Source organism: Tenrec ecaudatus, chromosome 5 (assembly GCF_050624435.1).
Source record: "Tenrec ecaudatus isolate mTenEca1 chromosome 5, mTenEca1.hap1, whole genome shotgun sequence".
NCBI lineage: Eukaryota > Metazoa > Chordata > Mammalia > Afrosoricida > Tenrecidae > Tenrec > Tenrec ecaudatus.
The window spans coordinates 104,398,590-104,416,764 of NC_134534.1; the positions used below are offsets into that span (position 1 = coordinate 104,398,590).

Genomic DNA, 18,175 nt, shown 5'->3' on the forward strand with positions numbered 1-18,175 from the left:
GGGGAAATATGCTTACTACGAAAGATCCCTTTCCACTCCATCCAGCACAATTCTGATTTTTGGGGGTACCCCCTTCTATGCTGAGCATGCTTTTTCTTTTTTGGTTTTCTAACTCTACATCTTTGCACATTGCATTACAATACTTGACTTTGTCTTCTTGAGCCACCTTTGAAATGTTCTGTGCAGCTCTTTGACTTCATTTCTCCCATTGGCTTTATCTGCTCTATGCTTAAGAGCAAGTGTCAGTCTCTTCTGACATCCACTTTAAACTTTTCTTTCTTTCCTTTCTTATTAATGACTTTTTGCTTTCTTCATGAATAATGTTCTTGATGTCCTCACAGCTTGAAATGTTCTAAAGTTTCAGATGGGATAGACTCATGGTTGTATTATTGACTCTTGTGGACTGTTTTAATTTTCTTCAGTTTTAACCTGAACTTATGTAAGAGCAACTGGGGGTCTGTTCCACAGTCAGCCCCTGGTCAGTTGCTGATCTTGAGTTTCTCCATTGACTCTTTCCACACATGCAGTCAATTTGATTTGTGTGTATTCCATCTGGAGAAGTCCATGCAAATAAGCCACCTTTTGTGTTGTTGAAAAAAGGTATCTTCTAAGAGCAAGTCCTTGGTCTTGCGAAAGTCTACCATGCAATCTCCAGCTTGGTTTCACGTGCCAAACCCACATGTTCCAACTACTGTTCCTTTCTGTTTCCAATCTTTGTTTGCCAATACATATCAATTCATTTTGATTGCATGTTTGCTCAACTTCTGACTGCAGTCATTGGTAGTATTCTTCAAGCTTTTTTCATCACTAGCTGTTGTGGTTAGTGCATAAATTTGCATGATAGTTGTGTTTATTGTATTTCCTTGAAAGTGTATAGAGATAATCCTATCACGGAGAGCATTATACTTCAGGAATGATTTAACAATGTCCTTTTTGACAGTTAATGCAATGCCATTCCTCTTGATATCATTATTCCCAGCAGAGTAAACCCTATGGTTTTCTGATTCAAAATGGCCAATACTAATCCATTTGAACTCACTAATGCCTTAGAAGTCAACCTTTATGTATTCCATTTCATTTTGAGGACTGCCAATTTTCCTAGATTCAGACTTCACACATCCCAAGTTCTAATCATTAGCAGATTTTTGCAGCTGTTTCGTCTCACCTTGAGTCATGCTCCCTCAGCAAATGAAGATCGAGAGGGCTCTACTCCCACAGGCTTTACTCGATTCATGAAGAAATGGTTGACTCCGCTCAGAGAAAGCAGCGCCTCCTCACATTTCAAATGCCTTCCCATCTGAGGGGCCCATCCCCGTCACCCTCTCCCACGGTGTTCTGCTTCTTTCTGTCCATGGGCCCTCAGCACCTGGCAATATTTTGAAGCTGTGCATAAAGTTCTCAGCAGCTCCTTCCTCTGAAGTGAGGAGCCAAGTCCTTCTTCGTTGTCTGTTCTTAGTCTTGGAGCTCCACTGAATATACTCACTTTGGGGGACCCTGTTGGCATTTGAAATATCAGTGACATAGTTTCTAGCATCACAGCAACACAGAAACCACAACAGTACAGCAAATCGGCCCCGATTGCCTCAAAAGCACCTCCATGCAAGTTCCTAAAGGCAGGACTGGCTAGAGGAGTCGCAGCAATTTATTTTTAATGCAATTCATAACTTAAGCATCCTCCACAGGCTTACTAAAGTACAAATTCCTGAACCTCAAAGCTAGAGATTTTGACTCAGGTGGACTACTAACCTATTGGCAGTGGACTACTAACCTATTGTTAAAAGTTGATACCCGCCAGCAGCCCTGGAGGAGAACAATTTGTTGATCTGCTTCCATAAATTATTACAGTCAAGGGACATTTTTTCTGCAACACACTGGTGGTCACGGAACCGGCTTGACCACAGTGTACTAGAGGTTCCTGAGTAGTACAAGTGGGTCACTGTTTGGCTCCTTGCTGAAAGGATGTGTTCTTCCAAAGTGACTTGGAAGACAGGCCTGGCAATCTGCTTCGGAAAGGTCAGTCTACTCCCATAACAAGTTGCAGTCTTGGTAGCACACAGGGGCGATTCTACCCTGTCCTATCGGACGCCATGAGTTTGCTTTTCAGTTCGGTGATGTAAGAATAATAATAGTACTTAACTCAAAGGTCTCAGTCTTTCAGCAAGCACAACACTGAGCCCTTGCTATGTTTAAGGTACCTTTTTATCCTTTGAAGATACGTTAGTGAATGCTACCACCAATACAGATCTGGTGAGATGATCTTTCCACAAAGATTTGCAGTCAGTTAGGGAGGGAACCAAGTGTCTACCTGGGAGGCTAATGTTCCAGGTCGTGGGGAAAATACTTGCAAATATCCTGAGGAAAATATTACCTGTTGTGTTCAAGAAAAAGCACCACTTGTCTGTAGAGTTGCTAAAAGTGGTTACTGAGTGTAAGTCGTGTTTTCCAGCACATTTTTAATGCAGTTTTTGTGGTAAAATTAGGTGCCCCGGCTGATACTCAGGTCGGCTTCTACTGGAGTATATACGGCAGCCAGTTTGTGGGGCAGCAGCACTCGGTCAGGTGCATGCACTTCTGTAAAAGGCCAGATACAAACAGCATCGCCTTTTGAGCCAGAGGCCTCTGTTGTAGCTATGCCTCCTGCTGTTGTAACTTGAAAGCAACTAAAGGCAATAAATAAATTGAAATAGCTGTGTTCCGATAAACCAATTTACAAAAGCAAGGACATGTGCTCTGTAGTTTGCTAACCTCTGCTTTGAATACATCTGTTGCATTAACATTTCAGAACACGTAAAGAGGAGGAAAACAAACAAAAACCCCAAACACCTCAGACATAACAAAAAGGATGCTTTCTTTCTGATCTGGTTTTAGGAGGATATGCGTGGGGATCCCGTGTGTGTCAGAATAGACCTGTATTCCTAAGGGCTTTTAATAGCTGTTTCGTTTTTATTTCCCCAGAGGTTTCTCCAAGTACCTATGGGTGAACCGGAATGTCTAACCTTCTGGTCAGTAGCTGAGTGTGTTAACTGTGCGCACCAGCCAGCGATTCTTTGAGAACCCTCCCTGAGATAAATAAATAAATTCCCCCCCAAAAAAGAGAACCCTACCTGGGAGCACTGCTCTGCTCACAGGAGCAGCGCTTCTCCACCTGCCTGAAGGCTGCCACCCTTTCACACAGTGCCTCATGTGGCGGTGACCCCCCCGCCAGAACATTGTTTTTGTTGCTCCTGCATAACTGTCTTTTTGGTAATGTTATGAATCGGGTGACCCCTGTGAAGGGTTGTTCAATCCCCCCAAAGGGGTCACGACCCACAGGGGGAGAACGGCTGCTCTGGAGTGTGTGACCAGTTCTTGTCAGCGTCTCCACTCTGCCAATGCGTCTGTTATCTCAGGCTTTGTCTCTGACCTTGCTTCCTCACTCAGTTCTTTTCTGTGGCCTTGTCTTCTTCGGCCCCCATTTGTCTTATCTTCTTCTATGTTATTTTCTAAGAGGGTGAAAGCAAAACCAGTGCCCTTCTGGCTTCTCCGAGGCTCTCTCAAGAGCACATTTATTACAGACCATCTGCGAGTGCTGGTCTTCATGACTGGTCCTACTGCTGCCAGGGGCCGGCCAGCCCCGGGCGCTGGGGCTGCGAGTGTGTGGATGTTGGTTAGAGAGTGAGGGCAAGCTTTCTCAGGGAAGAAGGAACAAGAGTAGGAAATTCAGAAGGGGTTGAAGGCGATAGGTCAGAGCTTCTTAACAACATGGATGAGTTGGGGCAAGTGTGCGCACGTGGGGTGCGGGGGATGTGCCCAGCCTTGGCTGGGTGCTGGGTCCTCAGCCGTGGAAGGGTAATTCATAAATTCAGGACTCCTTCCCGGCGTGTACTCTGAGGTTCCCATCTTAATTGAGTGTGCCTTCGGATCACGGGCCATTAGAGACCATTAGTAAATGAATGATGAGATTTTGATCGTGAAATGCAAGCTCTCTTGTGAAACGCACACCCAGTTTCACATATTAATTGCTTCTAATTAAGGAGAAACATTTTAGCCAATTAGCTTTTGGAATTTACGTGTAATCAGAAGGATAGTTCAGAGGTTTGCTAATTGCTTCCCCATTGCAGCTGTTTGCCTTGCGTACAAACATATATGTTGAATGACCATGATTACGCATCTGCACATGGGTGTCTGAGAGGCTCAGAGGCTGGTCTATGTCTTCCTGTAGACAGCAGTAACACATACTGTTGAAACAATACAATACGATAAAGGAGGACAAGAAAAGAGGTGCCTTTGGTTGGGTTTGAAGTCCCAGTCTGTTGGTTAGCACCAAGTACGTTAGCCATCTCCACACCCAGGGCCTCCTCCTCCAGCGCTGAGCTCCTTTGATTCATTATAAACTTCCAGGAGTGGGTGTACGGTGGGAGCTGTGTGGGAATCGAATGAAAACATCCAGTGATCGGAAGCCTGCCTCTGGTCCCTCTGGCACAGCTCCGTGTCTCCTGGGCGGGCTCCTGCAGCCCATGGGTTTTCCGAAGGCCACGGTCTCTGCCTCGCCCTTGGCACTCTAGTCTACTCCCTGCCGAGAGATCCCGTCTCTCTTTTTTATGGTCTGCTTCTTGGTAGCTTGAGTGGTACTTTGGTCTTTCCTACAAATTGGCCTGTTCCCGCTGATGGAGGGCTGCTTCCTCTCTCTCCAAAGGGAGCCCCGCGCTGGTCTCCGTTCTCGCCTCATCTTGAGGCTCTCAACACTTGCTGCTGACCTAGAACTGCGGTTGCCTGAACTTTGTAATTACAACGATTGTATCCTGGCACCTTGGGCTGAATGCTGAAAGCCTCATCCTTATATACTAACTCATCCGTCAGAACTTGTTCATCTAATTTGATTTCTAAAGTATCAAATTAGATCTGATTTTTCTGAAATCTATAGGATTTTCTGAAAAAGACCAGAACAAGACAGGCTGTGAGCTGCCGCCACACTTTCTAGGAGACTATGAACTGCTGATCACAGTGCGTGCGGCTGCTACTGCTGACCGCGGTATGTCCTGTGCTATTTGACTTTGTTTGGCATATTTGCGTCACCAGTGACCTATGGCACACGCCATCCCAGACTCACAGCCTCAGGCCCTGTGGCTAGGAAGCAGGTGACGTCAGGTAACGGGGCCAGGGAAACGAAACGAGGAGAGCTCAGCTAACGCTGCTAACGGTTTGGCTGCAGTCGCTCTCTGGGTGACACTGTTACTGCGGTCTGTCTCATTCCAAGGAAAATACTGTATCTACAGGAGTAGTTTCCTCACAGCCTCGCCGATGAAAGGTGCCTTCCCCATGTACCAGAAAGGAAAACTAGTCTAGAGAGTAAGCCCATCACGCTTCTGTCAGTTGGTTGTACTGAGGTGGCTTGTGTGTTGTGAGGCTGCGTCATGGCAACTCGGATGCAGTGTAGAACTGTGTCAAAGGGTCTGTAAGGCTGTGGCTTTTTGGAAGCCGGGAATGAGGTCTGTGTTCGTACACAGCTCTGGGGCAATCCAGTCCACCAACTTTTGGGTTACTAGTCACTGCTCAACCGTTTGCATCACCACTTGATGAGAACTAACAAGAGCAGCAGGAGCACGGCATTCCAGATGTCAGCAAGGGCGCTCACTCCTCGTGGGCAGATTTACGGGGCGTTTCTAAAGGTAGATGGATTAGGAAGAAAGGCTTGCTGACCTGCTTCTGAGAATTAGCCTGGGAAAACCTGTGGGTCACAAGATGATGATATCTGATGTGCTGGAAGATGGTGCAGGCGTGGACAGTATTTCATTCAGTTAAGTGGGAGCGAATTCAATGGCAACTCTGATGGTTGATGTCAACTTGTCTGGGCTGTGATTCTCAGTGGTTTGGGGGATACTGGACTGATTGTTCCTCCATAATCTCTTTTGTGAATTGAATTGAACCAATTACAACTGACTGAAAAGCTAATGAATTCCCTTGGGGGGAATGACCTGCATCTAATATAGACAGATGCTGTCGGAACAAGTCTTGCTCCCTTTTGATCCTGCATCTAACTTGTCATCCTGATTTCTCTAGGACTTGAGCCAGCAGCTTGTCTCACCTGTAGATTTTGGGATTCTCAATTTTCGATCGCCTCATGAGCTGGCAGCCAGCTTCCTGACCTGAAGATTTTGGGTTAACCCATGTGAGCACATGAACATTTACCTGTAGTCTGATGCCTTCATCATGGATTTGGACCAGCCTTCCTGACTGCAGGATCTACTTCCTTGAAACAAATCTGTTTACACACCTATACACACATATGGGTTTCCTCTTGTAGAGAATTCAGCTGCAGACATGAACTATCAGCAACAAATGGTCATGAATCAAAAGTCACAATAGTGAAAGTAACAAACCATTGCCACGTAGACAGGGCCTACTTCGGCCACCCTCTCTTTAATCTTGGCCATCTCGTGCATACTTCTTTATGGAGTAGAGACATCTGGGCTCCTGTTTTCCCAAGGTCCACCGTGTTCCTAACAATATGCCTTTAAGACTCTCAGAATGGCAGTTGTAATTCCCTGGCAGAAACTTCCGCAGAAGATGGCATCCAACCTGCCCTGCACCACAACAATGGGAGCCATTAAACGGATTCATGTTTGACGCATGTTCTGGTTATGTGCAGCCTTCATTAAAAGTAATTAAAACTTGGCAAATATTCTTTTTGGATGAGTAACAGGCCATCTCCACTCCTCCTTTTGGGAGGTCAGTTACCAGTTAGTATGAAATGAAACATCTGCCTCCATCTCAACATGGCTGCTACCCGAAATGGAACAGTGCACTGAGTCCCCTCCGCTGTCAAATACGTCTTTTGTGCCCTGCCCCCCATAAATGTTTGCCTCAGTCTTGAAAAAAGATGCCAATTGGGGGGGGGGGCGGGGACAAAATATATTAAAAACTACTGCTAGGCCAAATGATTAAAAACCAAGTTGGCTTATGTCATTTATAAAGAATATAAAATTGGGAGGATAACGGTCATTTTTAGTGGAATAAAGCACTTGTGGGATAAAGCCTATCCCAATTTGAATTCCAACTAATGTGCTTAATATTGACTATATTCCATGACAGGGAATACATGTTCCCTGTGACTTCTGCATGAATGACCCAAGGGGGCATTAAATATGAAATGTGCCACCAAAGACCTTAGGAACAGCTTGCCAATTACAGCAAGAGGGAGGAAGACAAAGTTGAAATGCGTAAAACCTTGCTTAACGCTATTATCTTTTCCCTAGGTAAAGTACCTAAAGCAGACAGGGAATTATCCCAGCATAGTGTTCCTCGGTTAAATGCCTCAAAAGAGGGCCTGGTAAGTGCGCAAATCTTCCCCAAACGAGCCTCCTGGTGCTTTGTGTCGGTTCCCTTATTACTTTATTGTTAATAGCGGCTGAGCATCGGCCCTACCTCATGCTGACCACATGCACAACAGATGAGTTGTGAGACCTCACAACCTTCACTGGCTGATTTCGTCCTACGGATTGCCTTAGGAAGAATGGGGGCAACTCCGAGGTTAAGTTGGGAAACCTGCGCTCAGTGCTGGAGAAGATGCTGCTCCCATCCATTCACATTCAGGTGAGCAAATGATGAAAGGTGTCCGCGAGGGACTCTCATCACCCATCATGTACAGACGAGAGCACCAGGGTTCTAAAAGGCCTCATGGAGCTTACCACTCGGAAGGGACAGAGCAGGAGGGATGGTATGGAGCCCCGGCTCTGTGCCGAAGTCCTTGCTCACAGCTGTAAGTACTTACAAAGGAACCAACTCCTTCTTTCGGATTCCCAGACACAAATACAGAATTCATGGATCTCAGCTCTTCCCCAAAGATGAACATGTGTTTTTGAGGAAAGAGCACACAGAACAGTAAGGATTTACACTGTTTGTAGGTTAGGTCTCAATTGACCATTTAGCTTGTGTCAATTCGGCTGGAAGGAGTATAGGGTCACCTTTGTTGGAACATCTCTGTACTCCCAGCAGGGCAACTTGTTAACACAGACTTCTGGACCTCATCCCCAGAGGTTGACTCCGGAGGGCTGAGGCAGGGCGGTGGTGCTTTATTTCTATCAGTTTCTAGTTCCTGGGTGATGCCAAGACCGTCAATCCACGAAGGATTAAGATACCGTCTCTACTTCTCACTCTGGGAGGTCAGTTGCCAAATATGAAACATCTGTGTTTATACCAATCTGGCTGCTGCCTAACGTTTAGTTTGATTAGCAGTGACTGATGAGACTTGAAGCCTGGGCGGCTCACTGGCACACAGGCGTCCCCTGGGTATGAATACGCTTCGTCTTTTGTAATCTGTAGTTAAGTCAGAACAGGTGCCTGTAGGCTTTATTCCTTCAGTGCCAGCAAAGACACACAAGACTTCTTAGTGATGAAAAGCGGTGCTTGCAGCACGGGAGGATGGCTGTGATGACCAGCTCGTTCACCTTCCATGCATGCTGCTCCGACGTTGAGGAGCGGAGCTTCCAGGCTAAGAAGAACTAGCTAGAAAGGCATGCTCATCTACTTCTGAAAAATCAGCCAGGGCAAACCCTGTGGGTGACCACAGTGGTCGAACTCTTAACCAATCTTGGGGATGCAAAGCATGAGGCAGCGATTCCTCCCGTTGTGAACACGTTGCCATGAGTCTGGGGACTGACGCAACATCCACTGACATGATACCGTATGTTAGCATGGGCTGCCGACATGTTTAAGGGGCAAATCGTTTTTAGGTTTGCAGTGGTAAAGTGCACCACATGTGCTTAACTCGGCCACTGTAGCACCAAGACGGCGGCCACAGTTGGTGTGGCTGGCTTGCGGGAACTTTGACAAAAGGCAGGAGCTAGCCGTAGTTTGCTAGAGCCTCAGGACCCACCGCATTCTCAGCAATTGGCTCCCGCCTTCTCTCCCAATTCTCCTTGGCTTCCAGTGCAATGTGGCCACAATCCTGGCTTTTCCTATCACCCTGGTCATAATGCGGAGTGTAAGCTCTGCGAACAGGCACACAAGTATTCCGCATTATGTGCCCGTTGTCCCATCTTATCAGCTATGCTGATCTGAAGCACTTCTTTATATGATAAATAAGAATGGAAAAGGGGACAGCATGGGTAATTTAGACACTTTGTGGTGTCAAAACAGAGAGTCCATACAGGAACGATGGCCCCCTAAAGTAGAGGGGACAAGTCACGTACTTAAGAAGGCTAACAAGATGAAACAATTTAGGCCAGCCTAAAAGAGACCGCTTTTATCAAGCAGTTCAAGTAAAGACCATTCTATAAAACAAAGACATAACCAAGAAGTTATATTATTTTTTATTCATGTTAGAATTTCTATCAGTGTTTGAACATTAATATTTTGAGAGTTTGTACAAGTTCGCCTTCCCAGGAGAACCATGCTGGGTCACACATGGTAACTAATGCACATTTCACAATTGCTTGAAGATTCGTTCGCTCTCTGAACACTGTTAACATTCCTCCTTGCTTTATTTTACAATGAAAAGTGTGTGCCCCACTTATGTCTCAGCAAAGTTCCAGACATTATGGATTCATCACATATAAATTCTTTAAAAATATACTTCTGTCAAAAGCCTTGATGACCACTATGTACACTACAAAAATAAATTTTCATATAAATAAATTATATGGCATACTTTTATCTTTGTAATTGAAATGACACAAACCCATTGCGTTGACATTGGCAGACAATGAGACACAGTTTGAATTCTTTCCTTTAAACTCCTTACGTGAAAAACCTACCATGAGTTCTTAATGTAGATGTTATATACTCTGAACTATTTAACATTAGTAAGCACGCTATACAAATACATATTGTTCAAAAGTAAAACAGCTGAAAGTGTTTCCAATAGAAATAATATCCCTGCATTTTTTGTTATAAACTGGCATGACAAATACTGTAGGAAACATTCTTATGATACAAAATTATAAATATAAGCAAAGGTATTTAAAAAATTAAAACATCCAAATGAACAAACAAGACAGACGAAATTAAAAAAAAATTGTTTTAAAGGAAACTTCTAGTTGCCTGCGACCTCGAGTTCTCCCTTTGCCCGTGTGATGATGGGCGGCCCTAAGGGAAGACGGGAGGTTGGTGTGTGCCACACAAGCTGGGCTCAGGACAGGAGTGTGGGCACACCAACAACTAAGGAGATTCTGCCAACCGCAGAATTTTGCATAATCGTCCTACTCAGGAAGTACATTTTTCTGAGCAGGGTTGGGTGCTAGGTAGAGAGTGTGGCTGGCAGAAAGGCAACGCAAGAAGCAATGGGGTGACCAGGGCCCCTGACATACACCTGGCAGCTGCAGGTGGGTTCTAATTATTCTCAATTCCACCGGTGAGTTTCAGGGCCCAGGGTCACTACACTGCTAGTCCTACTGGGTATCCATCGACTTTCTGGTAGGATTTCCCATCTAAAACAAGAGGAAATAATGGAGGATTCCTCGTTGAACAGTAGCGCAGCATTTCGCCATTGGAGAGCTGGCGCTGGCCCTTCCTTATCTGGAAATAGCTGCGGGTGTGGCTCTGGAAGGGGGCGGGGCCCATGGTGCTCTCCCGCGTTTGCTGTGCTCTGGCTGCCGCAGAGGCACGAGGACCAAACCTGAGCAAGAGCAGTTCTCACCCAGAAGCAAGTCTTTGAAATGGACGCCCAGTTTAACGCGCAGCCTCCAAATCGTTCCTTCAACAGGGTTTATGGAATTAGCACCTTGCTGCTCTTTAATAAATGCCACATGGGATCAACCATGACAATGACAAGGGGAGGAAGGCCATGGATGCATCTCATCATCGTAATGAGGTCAGGAGGACCCTCCTCTGAGCCCGCCTCTTGCAACATCTGGCTATATATTAGCACATGGCTTGCTCTCCGGTTATTTTCTAAGATGCAAACACACCCAGACAACCCGACCCGCTGCATCATTTACGGAGAGAGGGAGTTCCAATCTTAAGGACCCCAAACACCATTTCTTGAGTTTATGATGGGCCCAGAATCAACAGAACCGATTTCCTACCTGTGGCAAGGCCATGGGCTCCAAAGGATTTCCGTGTGTGTGTGTGTGTGTGTGCGCGCGCGCGCGCCATGATTAGAGTCTGAATCAAGCTGCACAATTGTTCAGAGCACATGCCCCAGACCTCGTCAAGCTCCTGTGAGGCACGTCATCTACTTCTTCACTCCTGAGGAAGGCAGGCAGATGGTAGCTTTGTGCCCTGAGCTTTTGACGTCACTCACATGACCCATGGGAAGAGGCTCAGCTCCCGGCAGCACGAGGTGGGCTGTCTGGAGGACAAGCCCTGACTGTCTGAGTTGCAATGGACCAGCAGCAAGTCCAGCTCTCCCTCTGCCACTTCCGAAGCATTAAACCTGATGTTCAGAGTCCAGGGCTGGCGCACCACTAGAACTGAGCAAGAACGAGAAGCTGACTCTTCCAGCCTGATTAGTTTAGAGACCAGTGAGGGTTACGGTTTGTGAGAAGAAACAACAAAAAAGAGAGGTGGTGGTGGTAGTGGTGGTGAGGAATCACAGTACAGTACACGGGAGAACCACACGCTCACACGCTCTGCCAAAGAAAAGGGCCGCACACGACGATGCCTACAGAAGCCACTGAGATTAACATGCTTTCTTCATATCTGCTCGTAAAATGACAAAAATGATCACGCATAGCGTGTTTGAAAGTTAACAGTAACATTTCATACTACCACAGGGTTGTGATATGCAAATTTAGAATAGTTTAAACAGAAACCTTTACAAAATAATCCTGTTACATAAGCCATATTTGCATAGAATTATACAGGTAAATTATACATACAATATTTAAGCAGCAGCACCAATATGCTGAAGGTTAAGACTAAGTTAAGCTTGGTTGTGGCACAGAGACCAATGTGCAAACAGGGAGACGCCCACGTCAGCCCCTGCACTCTGGCCCAGGAGGGGAGGCAACTCGGCTTCTTCACGCTGCTCGTTGTTCGCTCGACCGTTCCTTCCTGCCTTCCTCCCTTCCTATATTACATGTATAGACCTCTTAAATACTTATAGGAATATTTAACAAAATAATACAATCAGTTACAGTAACACTGAACTGCTCTCCGGGGCGGGCGGCATGCATCTTTGCCAAACTGCGGGCAGTTCTCTTCAAGCAGTTCTGGAAGGGGGTGGGAATGGGGGTGGGGTTTCCCAATCTTTGGCCTCTTTGCTTCAGATTTTACACACCCTTTAAAAAGAGGAAGAAAAAGAGAAGTCATAATAGGTAAAAAGTATCTGAGCCCTTATTTATGAAGTGTAAAACCTTTTTAGAAACGGGGAGAATGGCTGCCCTTTGGAGAGGGCGGGTAACGCGAAGGAGAAGGGGCTCCTCGGGTCCGTGTTTTCACGTGGGACGTGCCCGTTACTTGACGTGTTCACTTTGTGACCATGGATGCGCCATACACTTAGGTACGTGATAAAGAACACAAAGCTGGTCAAACCCTTCAACTCCTCTGGCCAGTTGTGTGAACCCTCAATAGCGTAACAAGTGGTTAGAAGTCAACTGGGCCTCCCAAGGGTGTCAAAGCTGGAACAGGGTGCACAGAATGAACATGTTCTGCTGCAAAGGTTAAAGGTTTGAGTGTACTCAGAGGTGCCTTGGAAGAAAGGCCTGGCGATCTACGTGTGGGAAGATACGCTGTGTGGAGCAGAGTCCCACTGTCACATGTGGGAGGACGCGAGTCAGAGCTGCCTTGAAAGAAATGAGTCAGGGACTATGGTTTCTTCTCTTTTTCAAAAGCTCAGTGGGGCTTCCCACGGGATACTCTCATTCTCAAAGGCTCGGGGTCTACTAGAAAATGCAGCCAACGGCACCGAGAGTAGTTCTTCTTTCGGCCTTTGGTGCCTCAGCTGGCGACCGAAGAGCAGAGACCCCACATCCCCGTTCGCTCGCGGTACACACCTCAGTTAGAGCTGGTTCCCCGGGTTCTCGCCTCACATGCCACATCTTGCAGCTCTGTGACTTCCACTTTCGAATCCCTTCTCTCGCACCGGACATTAAAAGGCACATGGGGGTCTTCAAACAGCCCATCCATCTCCGGGTGCTCCTCCCCGCCAGGGCAGAGCCCCCCCCAGGGGTTGCGGCTATGTCCAGGTCCTGGCCCGGGAGGGGGGTGCACGGCCACAGTCACGGAGGCAGAAGCTGTCACAGTGGTGATGGGCTGGCAGTAGCCGGGCCCAGAGCTGCCCGGGGTGGTGGACGCTGGGCTCCGAGGGTGCTGAGAAGTGGCTGCCCGGGGGCCCGTGCGCTCCCTCTTACTGGGGCCAGAAGACCCTTCAGTAGACGTTTCAAAGGCATCCCTGCGCAGTCTGTAGGGGGGCGGCCGCAACCCTTGTCGACAGGGCTGCTCCCTTCGGGGTGGCTGGCCTGGCCTTCCTGGTGGCAGGGGCCCTGAGTCCAGGTGGGGCTGCTGGCGCGGATTCAAGGGTGGATGGTGTCTGGAATCAGGATGGACCACCTGCAGAGGGTGAGGACAGGTTAGAACAGGCAGGGTACTCACCAAGGCTGCGTATGGGCACCCACTGGTCCTGCCCCTCCCACCTTGGCTCCTGCTCAATGCCTTGCCACCCACACGCAGCATTTCCTTAACCCAGCGTGCAGGCACTCCAGCCAAGATACAGCTGAGGAGAGCAAGGGCCTGGGGAGCCCAGAGGGACCTGCCACTCACAAAGGCAAGACTGGTCCAGGAACCTACAGGACATGCAAAGAGCAACAAGAGCTCTTCGTTCAGATCTTCTCGCCAGGCATTCTCAAACATGCTGTCCATAAATACAGGGTGGCGATCAGACAGCTGCCAAGTGACCTCACTCACACAGTCCCCCCGCCCACCCCCCATGCCATCCTGTTCAGTCCATCTGAGCCCAAGAGCGTCCTCTCCTAAAACCGCCAGCCCTGGTTCGTTGAGACGCAGGTTGCTGGCAGGACTGCTTACACCTAAAGCCATCCACCCCAGGCGGCCACAAGTGGCATGTGGGTATTTAAATGTAGGTGGACTGAAACATCAAGTCCTGTGCCTCGGCTTCACAAGTGCGCAGCAAGCAGCCACCCGTGGCCCGTGGCGATGAATTGGACAGGGAGCCAGGAGGCATCTCCATCACTGCAGAAAGTGCTGTCGGGCAGCGAGGCTTGAGCGGACTGTTAGGAATCTGGTTTCTGGGTCTACACACAAAGCACAGAAAAGCACAGTGGCCACATCAATCAAAAGGACCGTGACCAACTTCAAAGTTGTTCAGCTTGTACCTATTTTTAGGCTCCCGCTGAACAAAACCAGACTGACACTGCAGCTCCGCAGGCATCGCCATGGGGGGCAAGAAGAGGAAAATTTAGGTTATTTGGTTGGCCTTGCGTGCTTTCAAGAAGGGCTGCTTTGGCCTGGGCCTGGAATACCCATTTCCTGGAGGGACAGCAGGAGGCCCTCCCTGGGAGGAACATGAGCCTTAGAACCCTCCCTGTTTGGTTTTGGTTTTTTTCCTCCAGCAGTCCCATGGAGAACGAGTTCTGGGGCACACAGCCTCTGGGAAGGGCCTTTTCCCGGGCTGGCCCATTAAACTTCCTGAATGACTGGAGGCTCAGAACTCAAGGGTAGTTCTCAGCTGAGCTTTTCTGCCCCCTCCCACCACCTGGAATAAGAGCAAGACCTGCCAAGGGCAATCAAGGATCTCAGCAACACGGGGAGGGGAGAGCGGCTTCTGGTGACCAACAAAGAAGAAAAAGAAAAAGAGGAAATGTGCAGTATCCCTGGCATTTTAGCCCCCAAAGGATTTACACAGAACAAGAGACTTGTTCAAGCTAATGCTTGCTGAAGTGACCGCCTTCTGTCCTTTGAGGTACTAGGTCAATATTTATGAGGGGCACTTTCAGTCCACTCTGATACATGTGGGGCTTGCCAGGAATGGAGTTCACCGATGGCAGGCAACTGGCATGTAGCTGTGTAGTCTCTACTTTGTTTCTGTGCCCCATCGGTGTGATTTGCAGCTTGGAGTACGCAGGGGCTGCCTTGGGCACCCTCTGTGACCACTGTGCCCACCTCCAGCCCCAAGGGTGACTTACAGTGGAGCGGGCAAAGACGGGGTTTTCTGTGGCCTCCACAATCACTTGGTGGCCGGGCCCCCTGCTGCCCTGCTGTGCTTCATAGTGCCGAAGCTCCTCACTGATGCCGGACACCGTCGTCTGAGAACTGTACTCGGAGTCCGAGGAGTCAGACCCGTTGCTTGTGCGGCTGGGGGGCACAGCAAATCTGACAATGCTGGGGGGCAGCTCGGGGGAGGGAGTGGGTAGCCGGTTCAGCCCATTGGCTGGAGACACCTATTAAGAGGATTGCATGTTAACAGTGTTCTTATCCATGGTTGGCCACACTCAAAGTTCAAAGCAGAGTCTTTATCCCAGGGCCCTGGCACAGCTCTGGAGACACCTCCCCCATCAGGGGAAATAATTGCTCTTTGCTTGCAGACACTGAAAAGGCAGGGTGTGCACTTTTTAATCTGTGCAAGCCCGGTATCCATCTGGACTGGAAAGTGTATCACGTATGATGGGGCTCCACCAAATTTGTGGAGTAATTCCACTATCTTATATTTTAATTTTTCCCCTGTACTCTTTGAAGCCCCCTAGTTTTTTCGTCTCCAAGACTCAAGGCGCCAATCAATGGGTTTTAAAAAGCAACAGATCCAGAACAGCAGCCCCGCGACGGGCGCAGGTGGAGAGGCAAAGTTGCACTCCACGCGAGGTCCACTGAGAAGGTAAACAAGCAGCAAACCCGCCTGTGCCCAAATATCTAAATTTAGAGTGACGCGGGGCAATGGCAACCAGGTGGCCCGTGGGTTTTACCCCACACCACCGTTTCTACTGACCTCAGGGTAGGGTCCAAAGAAGGACAGAAGGACTGGGAGCAGGACCAATCCATTCAGAACACCCAGGATGGTTAAGATCGCCAGGACGGCAAAAAAATACCTGGAAGATAAAAGGGCAAGAGAGAACTCAGAATGACGCTGTCCTTCACATGCCCCCAAACACGCAGAATTGGACAAAACCCACACCACTGAAAAGGCTGTTACAAATACCGTTCAAATTCAACACATGATCCTTTTTTTTTTCTTTCAACCTTCTGGCTTTGAGGACTACATTCCACAACTCAAAGTGTGAGTTCATGGAGGGAAAGGGGGAAAAATTGAGTTTGTTAATTTGCTGAAGTCTCATGGCATGTAATGTTATTTATGAATGTGTTACACAAACACAAAAATATGGAATGCAGGCTGAATGCCGCACAGACCGAGAGCACAAACACAAAGCGGAGGGCCCCCTCGCATGAAAACCCAGCAGAAGCAAACAAATGAAGTGAAGGGTGTAGAATTTAAACAATTTAGCCCAGGAGGAAAAGAAGCCCACTTCTGCAGGCAGCTAATCCACTGTGAAATGCGCCTGCATCTAGGGCAGAATCTCTAATTAAGTCTCCGGCGTATCAGGTAAGGGTCTCCCTGGGCTTTCATTAATCACAACTTGCTGCCTAGAATTCTGTGAGTTCCAGTTTTACCAAATAGCTCCAATTGCAACCTTTTTTGGGGAACACAGGAACCAGCTTTCTGTAAAGAGAATGCTGCCCATTCTGTGGCCGGGCAGGCATTGTGCTGGCTGAGGGCGCTCCACAATGGCCAGGCTGCTCTCGGGCTAATCTTTTGTTGAACAATTTAGCATCTCTGAATACGCTTGTTTTGCGTCAGCCAATTCAAACATAAAGCCCGCAGCACCGTGGAAGAAGAGGAAAGTGCACAAGTGGGCCCGTTTTCCCACCATTGAGGGCTGAGGGCTGAGTCCTCTATGAATACCAAGGTAAACCTGCCGGCCCAGCGGGCTGGCCCGGCCCCCGGCCTTCCCTTCGCAGCAGCCTGCACAGCTGGAGAGAGCACACGGACTTCCAGCAAGAAGGCCTTCCTGCCACTAAAGAATTTTAGGGCGAAGAGGATGGAAGTGGGCTGGGATGGGGGAAAGACTGGAGATTCTGGGAAGGAGGAGGCCACAATATCTGTTAATGGTCCTCTTGATCATAAAACGGAACAGGCTGCCAGCTCGGCCCTGTCTGTGTGCGCCTTGCTGTTAGATGGAAGGAGAGAGGGTCCCTATAAAATACAAAGACCTTACGGCTATTGTAAACACAGAGACTTCTGAGCTGCATTAGTTAAGACTGGGCGGCCAATGGCCTGCTCTAATGTAAACTGCTAGAACTTTAGGCTGAGACACATGTCAACAGCAGGCATGAAGACATTTGCATCCCATCCATCCAGCTACAGAATAAACCAAGCAATTACATTTCTGATGGCTTAGTGTATACAATGTCTGCTCATGCGCTCGACCCAGAGGACGCTCTCAGAGTCTCCATCCAGCTCTAGAAATGGGTAGCGCTTCTCTGGGAGGGAACAGTCACCGGTTAGATGAGAGAACTTGGTCCCCAAGTTCCCCGCCTCCTTTTTCTAATTCTGCCGAAGTGTTCTGCTCTCTACGGCTCAGACAACATCGCCCACAAGACCAGATAAGATCCTCCGAGATCCCCTCACCTGCTGCGTGACCCCTGGTTTAAGACGGCTGTAAACTTGTCTCTCCCCACGAGGAGACTGTAAGAAAGCTACACGAGAGGAGGGCTATGTCCTTGCTACTTGTTGCTATGCAAAACGGCACTCAAGGGGTGTTTAGTGTCTCTGTGTTGAATGGGAAATGAATAACACAGAATACATTCTATTTGACATAAGGTTTTTAAATCCTGAATAAGTAACACTATTTCCTGAAAACAAACAAACCAACTACAACAAAAGCAAACAAACCACAACTGGGAAATAAAAAAGAAAACCAAATTCAGAGCTTAAAAGAAAACCTTCATCCAAGTAGGCAAATGTATTATTTGGCATTCACTGATAAGAATTATAAATTAGTTAATTTATCACTGTGAGGATGCCACATTGATAGAAATACACCACTCTGCGTGCACCCCCGTCTACTAAATTTTGTGTGCACGAGAGCCTCAGGTGTCTCATAAATACAGTAGAGCTTGAGAGGCGCCGTCTACCCTATAAGCTATTCCACCTCACCATGGTACCCTGTAACAAAACCACAGTGCACAAACTGAGGTACGTATTGTAGGAAGGCCGAGTGAGTATTCATGATGTGGAACTAACTGA

At 47.9% G+C, this 18,175-nt stretch overlaps 1 protein-coding gene across 2 annotated transcripts in view; it reads right to left on the reverse strand.

Moving 5' to 3' along the window:
• Positions 1–9,304: 9,304 nt before the first annotated feature.
• The window catches only part of PTCH1 (patched 1), a 68,603-nt gene continuing 59,732 nt past the window's right edge, over positions 9,305–18,175 (reverse strand). For both annotated transcript variants that reach the window (XM_075549795.1, XM_075549794.1), the window contains exons 21-24: positions 15,860–15,959; positions 15,063–15,317; positions 12,915–13,470; positions 9,305–12,200 (exon numbers count right to left, since the gene is read on the reverse strand). In XM_075549795.1, the coding sequence (XP_075405910.1) occupies positions 12,916–13,470; positions 15,063–15,317; positions 15,860–15,959 (910 nt within the window). In that variant the 3' untranslated portion in view covers positions 9,305–12,200; position 12,915. The remainder of the gene's footprint in view (positions 12,201–12,914; positions 13,471–15,062; positions 15,318–15,859; positions 15,960–18,175) is intronic.